Source organism: Triticum dicoccoides, chromosome 4B (genome assembly GCF_002162155.2).
Source record: "Triticum dicoccoides isolate Atlit2015 ecotype Zavitan chromosome 4B, WEW_v2.0, whole genome shotgun sequence".
In the NCBI taxonomy this organism is placed as follows: Eukaryota; Viridiplantae; Streptophyta; class Magnoliopsida; order Poales; family Poaceae; genus Triticum; species Triticum dicoccoides.
In genome coordinates, this window is record NC_041387.1 from 2,628,175 (window position 1) to 2,639,013 (window position 10,839).

Sequence of the window (10,839 nt, forward strand, 5' to 3'; positions counted from 1 at the left end):
GGGCGTGAGAATACGCGTCCACGTCATTGATACAGAGTGAAATTTAAATACATAAAATAAAAATAGAATCAAACATTGCAGGTACTTTATTTCCAGAACTCTTACATTTACATAAAAGGTCTGTTAATTACATCTCCGTAGAGAAAACCCCTGATTAAGAATTCCAACATATCTATTACATAGGATTGCATCACATTCCTATTACAACATACTACAAGACAAATCCTCCTCGCGGTCGACGACGAACTCCTTCTTGGTGAGCTTGAAGTTTGGTTCCATGCAAGTACTCCTCTATGATTTTATGTGTGATGTTTGAGAATATACTTCCTAGCATGCAACCATTTGTGTGTGTTCAACCTCATGTATATGCAGAATGCAGGTTGATTTTGGCTACACATATTTTTATCCTACGTTTGGCATATAGGATATGTTCATATTTTCTTTGGGAATTTTATATGACATCTTTGGTTTTGGTGGCATGAACATATGTGACATGCCAATTTTAACAAGTTTTGCATCATCACATTACTACTATCATCGCGTAGCACTGGTATGGTGCCCGCGTGTAGCGTAACGGACTGAAGCTTTCTGACACAATCTTGATGCTTTCTATGGTGCATGTGATATGTGCCAGGTTTTGCTAACTTTGACTTCACACGGTATCAAAACTAACAACGCGGTGCAATCATATGACACACCCGTATAGCTTGACCCGAATGGAGTCTGCAAGTGGAGTTTGCTTATGATATTTTTTATTTGTTTAAAGCCTATGTGGGCTACATGAAATATGTCTTATCATGTATTTTGCATGAATTTTGTATGGCTACATGAAATATGCCTTATCATGTATTTTTCATGAATTTTGTATGCATATGTGGATGTGGAGTGAACTTATTTTTTATTAAGTTCTACTCTACCTGTACTACTACTAACACCGCGTGGCACTAAGGTAATGCCCGCGTGCAGCGTAACCACACAAAGGTTTATGGAGCAATTATGATGTTGCATGAGTCATATGACATCTATCATTTTTGTTTATCTTTGTACCTTACATGGTACTAGCACTAACTCCGCATAGCGTCATTTCATTGGCGCTTGTGTGTAGCACAACCCAAGTAAAGTGAGTTTGTGATATCTATTTGTGATGATGCTAATAGTTTAGGCTCTTATAGCATTGGAGCATGTTTGTAACATCTTCTATATGACTTTGGCCAAAATATGTGGCATGATTGTTTTATTTAGATTTATCTTACTTGTATTACTACTAACACCGCGTAACACGAATATCGTGTCCGCGTGTAGCGTAACCAAGTAAAATTGGTTTATGACGTGCAATTTGATGATGCTAATAGTTTAGGCTCTTATAGCGTTGGAGCATTTCATGACATATTTTATTTGACTTTGGCCAAAATATGTGGCCCGAATGTTTTGCTTGATTTTCTCTTACTTGTATTACTACTAACACCGCGTAGCATTAAGATAATGCCCGCATGTAGCGTAACCAGGTAAGATTGGTTTTTATGATGCAATTTTGATGATGCTAATAGTTTATGCTCTTATAGCGTTGGAGCATTTTTAATCCATATGAGGGATTGTCTTATGACATGTGGGTTAATTTCCTACATGCAATTGAATTATCACCAGTTTTCCTGTAGTCTAAAACATATCATATATGGACATGTGACTAAGCGAAACTGGTCAAACATTTATATGATTTTGCATTTCAAGTGCATGAGAGTATTTATCAAGTTTCACTTCACTTGTATTAGTACTAGCATCATGTAGCAACATCGTACCCATGCGTAGCATAACCAAATGAAATATGTTGATTTCTTCCTGCTTGTATTATCACCAACATAGTATAAACTGTACTCATATTTTGCATGGACATGACAAAGTCTATGACACCTGTCGGTTCAAGTTTAGCTATATAGGACTAAACTACATATATATTATCGTCAAGTTTATTTGGGACTTTTCCATATTGCGAGCGCACTATGTTTTGCGTAGTGCAAATCAATAGAAAAATCATCTATCAAATAACTTAATTTGTTTCTATTCTTAATTTGTATCAACATGGGATGCAAGACCACCATAAGACCAAATAAGATGGATGTAATTTGTTTTTGAGTAAATTTTGGTCTTGACTTGTATCAACATGGAGATGCAAGATCACCATGAGACCAAACCAAGACTGGGCATATTTTTATTCTTGAATTGTATCAACATGGGATGCAAGATCACCATGAGACCAAAACAAGAGTGACTTAATTTAATCTTGGTTTGTATCAACAAAGGATACTAGATCCCGTGAGACCAAACAAGATGTGCCATATGGAGCGACGTATAACACCACTATTGTTTGAGACATATGATGCAAGAGGAATGCGTCAACAAGGAAGCAAGGAGGTAGCCATGAGTTCTAACCTTGCCTTGGCTTTCCTCCCGTACGCGTGAAGTGGTGATGTGGATGAGCAATGCCGGCGTGTAGCAGCTTGTGGGCGGTGCAGATGATGTGAAGCCGACGACGTCGACGATGAGTGGCGCGGACGACGAACGGTCGATGAGGAGCAGCGCGACGACGACAACGACGACGAGACGGATGGCCGGCAGCGACGACGACGGCGAGCGGACGGCCGGCGACGACGAAGCTAGCGGCGTTGCAGCATATGTATATGCGTGAGCGATGGGCAGGTGATTGAGTGAGCCATGGCTTGATGAATGATGAGAAAATGAGCCCTCCGAGAGCAGTCGAGCGGCCGAGGGAAGCAGTGGAGGGCCGGCTGGACGCGTGCCTGCCCACGTTCTAATCAAGGGATCGTGTCCACGAACGTGGGAGCGTGGCTGGCTTCTTCCCCCTTTTTATTTATTTGTTTAATCACTAATTACTGGCAATGTCCCATCAGCTGAGCTTAATTAGGCCACATAACACGTGGGCTTTGGGCGTGCTTTGCATGCAATTGGCTGATGGAATAGGATATGCATGCATGTACGTAGCTATTCCATATAAGTGCACTTGGTCAGAATTAGATTGTGGGGAAGCATTTTTTCATCGGTATATAGTTCATGACGACTTGATTTTTTTTTATACACTATCGTGCGTTATGTCATTTTACGCGGACATTACTGTGCTAATATTTTTTGTTAGCGATGACAGAATAATGCTCATAAATATGATATAGCATTTTGGCAATTTTATTGTCGTCTATGAAACTTTGAATTTGTGTCAACATTGGAATATCGCGGTTGATGATGGCGTATGTGTATGAAAGTCATGTGTCCTCTAATTTATGCGATGATATTGTTCCTTCTCTTTTATTTCCGGGTCTGTTGTTTTATAGAGCAGCGCCGCAGAAATTCATCATGATATTTTTATCCGCGTATTCGGCAACTCAGTATTTTTTTCATTTTATGTAAATGGTTTTATTTGAATAATATCTATGCGCCATATTTTACTTTTGGCCGAAATCAATGTCAACCACCGTCTTTCACGATACCCACCTCCGCCCACCTACTGTCGTCTGCTAGTCCGTCGTCACACTAGCGCACGCCATCAGAGAGGGAGGGATGGCGCAGAGACAGGGAGAGCCAGCGCCGGAGAGGAAGATGGGTGGGTGGCCTGCGGCGTTGCACATCGAGAGGAAAAAGAGACAAGGGGGTTCATGCGCTGAGTTTGTGGGTGAAAGTGAGTCAGGGAGGGCGAGAGCGAAGCCTTGTGCGTTGTCTGGCCAATTTGGAGGTATGACCAAGTTTGGCATATCGAGCGAATATGCCATTCCAGGAACGAATGGGTTCCGACTCCTCGGATGGACCAAACACAAGAATGTGCCTTAGGGACGGAACAAACCCGCTACATTCAACCTAAAGACACAAACCAAACACACCCGTAAATGATAAAAAAAAGCTAGCTACTATTTTAGCTGTATTCAGTATTATATGAATGTCATATCATACTCCATAACAAAGCTGCAGTACAATCTAACGGCCAGGAACAGTGCTGTCAAATCTTGAGACATGACTGACAGTCCTGCTAGAATTTCAAAAAGCAAAAACTTAATGATCAGTCATATTTATGCACTTCACAATCGGAAGCAAAGCACTTTTATCCATAATACAAACCTGGAAGGTATATTTCAGTAATTAACTTTATTACCAGAGGTGTGTCAGAAGGCAGATTCTGTGACCATACAAACTATCCATGTGCATACTTACGTATGAGTTTTCAGAGCTTGAGCAGGCATACAAATCATCTTGTATGAGGTGATAAAATAAGAAAAACCTGATCATATCAAACAGCTAAAGAAAGGGAAAATCATGGGTAGCAGTCCCCAAAAAAGGAGAAATGCTTCAGTTGCATGCAGAATAAAAATGTGGTTGATGTCTCATGTGTTTCTACAATTCCAGAGTTACATAAACCCATGCAGCAAACAAAGAGTAGCATCAACTTGAGCGAAACTTTGCAGATAAACATGCAGAGGCGCTATAGGATCATATAGCTACTGAACATTGACGGTCACACTTTCCCTAATAAACCTTTTTTTGCGGGTGACTTTCCCTAATTAACCTGTCTTAAGTTACTTCTAAGCAGGCAAGTGGAGCTAGGAGGGTGGCAGCAGCAAACTGTAGAACGATGAGCATGACAGGTTCAGGCTACTATAGAGCCAATAATGAGTGTCCAAGCCGACCATGGTGGACACTGATTGTAGGAGTGTAACCTTCCTAGAACTAAGCAGCAGCCATAATTCTATGTATACTATATCTTATAACATACAAGCATTATCTATCCCTGCTGCATATGGTGATGAAGTGATGTGAGTTTCATTATCACGGTTAAATCACTAGCAAGACTCAGAAGATAAATTGTAGATAGATACTGACTTCACAAAGACTATTAACCCAAGCAACTCTATAAGTCATTAATAACGAACACAAGCTCAGACAATTAAATCCAACAAAGTCCACTTCCAGACAGCCGTACATAAAAGTAGAACAGCCTACATACAAAATGGTGCAATCTCAGCGTCAACCACATCACATGCTTCTGCACATGGAGGAGACTAAACCAACTAGACATTTTTCTTCATCTCAGCAACCCATGTATAACTCTAGGTACCTGCAGAACAATCAATGTCATATCAGCACCCAATTTGTACTACTCCCTCCCAAAAGAAGTCAAATTTTTCATGATTCCAACAGTACATTTTAACTTTGCCATTGTGCAAATTATATAAAAGAATCTAAAGCTGAGTTATTGTGTGAACCAAGATTATACTACCATAAGAAAAAAATACAAACGGAGAACAACAATAGAAGAACAATTATTCTGCAATGGTTGACAGGGTACCTTGAGCCTCTCTAGTTGACATGTCCTCATGATTTTTTGCTACATCAGTACATATGATCGCAGTAGGTCATAAAAGAACATTGACTGAATGCCTCAAAGAGAGGCAAACACTAGACTTCTTAGATTGTTCTAGTTCAACAGCATACTATTTAGAACTGTGGGAGCTAGACACTCTAGAAATTATTCACATTCATGCATTACAACCTACAACAATAAATCATGCATAGTGTTCTAAACTAAGTAGACAAGACAAAAAATATGCTGCCTTAAAGACATACACATAACATGAAGATAAATTTACCTCAATCATTCAACAAGATAGCACATTACTAGATCACAAGAGTTCAAAGTTCCAGCTCCACCCATTTCCACCCAACTCCCCTGCCTAAAACCAAAAAAACAATGAAAATTCAAAAGGAAGTTGAATCAATGGGAAAGCAATTTGTGCAAACCACTATATATTTATGTAAATGGAAGAGGGAAAAGTAGCTTTTGTGGCAAGGATAGTAAATGACGCCACATCTATTGCCAAGTGTAAAACAAGAATGATGAGACTGTTCAGATGGTCAAGAAAAATGCATTTATCTAGAACTCTATTGTCAAGAAAGCCTGTACCATTTATGACCAATGTGCCAAAGTAAAATATGCACATTTTAGCATCACATATTGCCATTCAAATTATATGAACCAGTACTGTTTTCCAATAGAAAAATAAGTATGTGCTGTTATGAATTGATAAGACAAAGATTATCTTGCACATATATTTATTCAATAGAACAACATAACGATCTTTAAGCTTCCAGATGTGGCAATGGGTTAACTATTTCACATCGCAGATATAGTTTCCTCATATTCTCTTAGTGTAGTTATAGCCAGTTTCCGATTCTTATAAACCTCCCGATGGAAAGATCATTAAACGGACAGAATCATAGTAAGCATTTAGCAGTGGCAAGGCATCAAAGCAATAGATATCCGCGTCCAGCTTTAATTTAGGACAGTAATAATAAGTTACATCACGATAAATCACCGGCACAACAAAGAAATAAACAGCTCAATGTATTCTAGTTGATCCTTAGGGGTTGTTTGGAATTGGATAGCTATGTTTTAGAGAACCTGTTAGCTAAAAACGTATTTCAGGGCCTAACTAACTAAAACATGGTTTGGCTAATCTAACTAATCCTTGGATAAGAAAAACTTGGTTCTTGTAATACTCAGATTTTGCTTTTTGGACAAACGGCTCTGAGATGTTTTTGTGCAAACGCGTTTTACAAAAATAGGTCCTGGCTTGTGTTGTGTGGCATGCCGTTGATCTTCATGGAGAAGAACGCCTTCCTCCACCACAAGGCTGGAGCTGGCGCCAACGCCGGCACACTGATTTGCGGCAGCCACGACGGACGGTGGCGGACGGCGGATGGAGAGGCGACTATGCCAGTGTACGACCATGCTGACGGCGACCTCGTGGTCCTCCCCATGGCACAATGTGCTGCCCGCTTCCCTCAAGAGACGGAAGTGTGACTCCCCGACACTTGTTGTATAGCCCTGGCATGGCCGCAGATGTGCCCTTGACTGCAATGAGTGTGCGCACGACACCAGGACGGCGGAGTACTTCCATGGCAACGACATGCAACAGCCTAGGGTAGTCTTTGCGGGGAAGACGAGCTGGGCGACCAAGGTAAACGCCCTGCCGGCGGCTGCACATGGAGTCGTGTTGGTCAACTGGAAGGCGAGCAGCAGCCCACGACATATTCTATGCTCGGGGTGACAACCTTGGTGACTTGGGGAAGAGCCCGCCGGCAACCACGGACGGGATCCTTGTGGCCGGAGGAGACGCGAGCAGCAGAAACAAAGGAGTCCTAGACTGGATCTTGGAAGGTTGTCAATGGCGGCCGAGTGGGGAAAGCAGGAAGAGATCATGCCTGACATACGAGAGAATAGGCTAATCGCTATCCAAACAAGGAATAATACATCACCGATTTGTTACTTTCCTGACCCAAACATAATTTTCCATATACTCTTTGTTGATTAAAAAGATTGTAAAACGGGTTTTCTTAAAAATAGGCTAAAAACTGATTTTCTATATACTCGTGGCTAAAGCTCCATATCAAAACAACCACTTAATCATATTAACAGTAATAAATCCCAGCAAAACAAAATAATGGACTATTTTGGTTGTGCAATGTAGATATATAGGGAGGTATTACCTGCAATGTAGAAATTATGGTAGGGATAAAACATGTCGATGCACATATCATTTCTTTTAATGATATGTTTGATCTGCACTGAGTCAAGTTGGAGCATGAAGTTGCCAATCCCCGTAGACAGAACAATCGCATTTGTGTCCTCATCATACCGCATGATAAGTACCAAAGGCTTTCTGCTTGGAAGCAACCCCTTCAAAGGAATGGTTTTCTGCAGCAACACCCATCCGACAACACCATCACAGTTAGGTTTCCTCTCCCATAATTGGATGATCTGTTCAGACAAAACAGCAAGGCCTAGTCCACCTTTCTCCATGCGCAAGAGCTGAAAAAACAAGTCAATGGTAACATGGTTGTCTGCTGGCTTCTCGATCACACCAAGACTCTGCGTTTTGATGTCAAACACAAGGACATCACCTCCACATATCAACCAGCAAAGCACATTTCCAACAAGCATGCTGCCCCTTCTGGCATAAATTTCATTTGCTATCGCTATCGAGAAAATATTTCCCCAAGAACCAGACGACGAGTCATAGATAGAACCAAATGCCTGCTTGTATCCGTTGCAGATCAAGACCAATTTAAACGGGCCCAAGATGCAATCGCCATGCACGTGCCCATGTTCGGCATCAGCGCACAGCACCAAGGTATGCCATACACAGAAACTACGCGTTAGGGCATTTTGGAGTCCCGGTGGAAAAGGCACGTGATGTTGCCGGCCGGTGAGAGGATCCCACACGACGGCCTCGCGCCGACACTTGTTGATCAGGACAGCGAGCCCGTTGCGGCAGCCCATGAAGCGCCACTGCTCCATTGAGCTGCGGCTCTTGGGCATGGAGAAACGATTGGCATGTATGCGGTCAGGCAGTTCCAGGACGGGTTTGAAGTCACAGAATACGCCATATCTTTGGCTGAAGAAGCCGATGAGTGGGGGTTTCCCATGGTGTTTGTGGAAGCGTTGGATGAATTGGGGGTCAGAGAGAATGCTGCACCAGCGCTTGCATACGGTGGACGCGCGAGGGACGGAGGATGGCTGAGGAGGAAGGTGTAGGAGGATCTCCTGGAGAAGGTCCTCGTCTTCCAGCGGGGGTGCCGTCGCCGGCGAGCAACGGCGGCGGCTCATACTTCAGTCTATGGTTCCTGAAAGCAAAGATCGGAAGAGAATCATCAATCAAGACTGTTAAACCAAATCAAAAGTGGGAAAGCAGCAGGTAGAGAGGAGTAATAGAAACCAGGAGCACTCACCGTTTCTTTTAGGGGCTAGATTGGAGCGCCGCCATTTTTTTCCTCGACCCTCGAGGAGCGCCCCCAATTCGTCCAACGCTTCCACAAACACCATGGGAAACCCCCACTCATCGGCTTCTTCAGCCAAAGATATGGCGTATTCTGTGTCTATCAGCAGAATCATAATGTCAACAATTGTGCAGCTTGGTCTAAGGTTCAACCTACGGCTGCTTTCTTTGGTAGTGGAGCTCAGGGTCTTGGTTTCTACCATGTGGATGTCCCTGTTGCAAATGAGTCCAAGTGGTTGAACTTCCAAAACTGTGCAGTGGTTAACATCTTGAAAGGAGAAGTGAATGGTGCTAAACTGAGGGAATTGCTTTCTGCTACCTTCTGCAAATCTAAAAATTGGCCATGGCAAATTAGAGGGTTGTCTAGTAAGACTTTCATGGTCATGTTCCCTCCCTGGAAAAAAGTGGAAGACCTTATTGAGCTTCCTGGGTTCTCCCTGCCACAGGATGTCAATGTAACTCTTACTGAATGGAAGGGTGGATGTGAACCATTTGGTGAATTGATTGAAGCTTGGGTGCTGATTGAAGGGATTCCTCCAAAGTGGTGCACTTGGAAAGTGTTTGCTCAAAATGCCTCACTGTTTGGGGCCCTTACAGATGTGGATTGGAATGGGATGTTCAGAACCTTTTTTGAAAATGTCAGAGTCAAGATTGCTTGCAGAGACCCTACCAAAATTCCTTTTGAAAGGTTGATTGAGATGAAGAAGAAATTGTTTCTACTTGGCTTTACCGTGGAAGGTTTTGAACAAACTGGTGAGGTTGATTCTATCATTGATGTTGATGGTGATGAGGAAGACTTTGAGGAAGATGAGAAGGCTGAGGAGAACCAGATAGAAAGACAGGAAGGGACACAAGGTGACCATATTTCTGATGGTTCAGGAGCTGGTGACATAGCCATTGATGAACTAGACAAGGCCAATTTCTCATCCAAACAGAACTCTGCAAGAAAATCTGATGATCAAGGAAGGGTGGATGCACCCATGAAAGATAACATAAACACTGACCAGGAGGACTTTATTCTGGAACATGCTTTGACAAAAGTTAACTCTAAGGGTTCATCTTCTAATGGATATGGACATGCTTCTGGATATATGTGTGAGTGGACAGATCAAGACCCATACTGTGAAGGAAAAGAGGGAGATGCCTACAAAACTCCTACTCCAAGTGAAGGAACAGCTGTTAACATAACTTCTGAGAAGAAAACTGAGAACATGGAGTATTGTGAGGATCTGTTAAGATCAGTGGACATGTGTGACTCTGAAGATGAGGGAATAGAGGATGAGCTAGGGGTTCTCCCTCATGAGGCTGTTCAAATTCTCCAGAGTGAAACTTGGAAGAGATCCTTGCTGGAATCACTCTCTCAAGCTAAAAATGGGGAGGCTGTTCAGGATAACAAGTCAAGGTGGGGGCCTATTGTTGCAAAAAGACCTGCTACTAGAGGCCATGGCAATGTTAACATTATGGAAAAAGCTGCAGCATATAAGAGGAAGAAGAATCTGGAAATCCCACCCACATTCAAAGGTAAATCCTTATCTACTATGGATAAAAATATTCTTGCTAACCAGATGAGCCAAATGAACTTGGTAATTGGGGGGGGGTGATAATCAAAAGAACATTACTATTGATGAGATGATAGAGGTAGAGAAAGAGAGGTGTTTGGTTTTTGCCAATAACAATCCTGAAATTGTGCTGCCTAATAACCTTGATCTTGACCCAAGTGAGTTGGTTAGGACACCTGATGGTGTGCCCCCCTGGTACCAGTGGGCACTGCTGATGCTTCCAGGGGGACACCTATGGTGCTAACTAAAAGTAAGCCTTGTGGCTTGTCCCATCCGTTTAAAATTAATTAATGATAGGTCTTATCTGGAACATTAGGGGTTTAGGTCAGCCTGGAAAGATTCAGTGCCTGTGTGATACTATTGCCAAATCTAATCCTGACTTTATTGGTTTTCAAGAGACTAAGAGAGAAATCATTTCTGAGGGTTTCCTCAAATCCATAGATAAA

The 10,839-nt window shown here is 42.3% G+C and overlaps 1 protein-coding gene across 1 annotated transcript in view; it reads right to left on the minus strand.

Annotated features, from left to right (window-relative positions):
* Positions 1–8,665, minus strand: part of LOC119294384 — a 23,071-nt gene extending 14,406 nt beyond the window's left edge. The window contains exons 1-4 of the mRNA XM_037572573.1: positions 7,546–8,665; positions 3,976–4,027; positions 3,848–3,861; positions 2,452–2,651 (exon numbers count right to left, since the gene is read on the minus strand). Coding sequence (XP_037428470.1) covers positions 2,452–2,651; positions 3,848–3,861; positions 3,976–4,027; positions 7,546–8,665 — 1,386 coding nt within the window. The remainder of the gene's footprint in view (positions 1–2,451; positions 2,652–3,847; positions 3,862–3,975; positions 4,028–7,545) is intronic.
* Between the last annotated feature and the right edge of the window lie 2,174 nt (positions 8,666–10,839).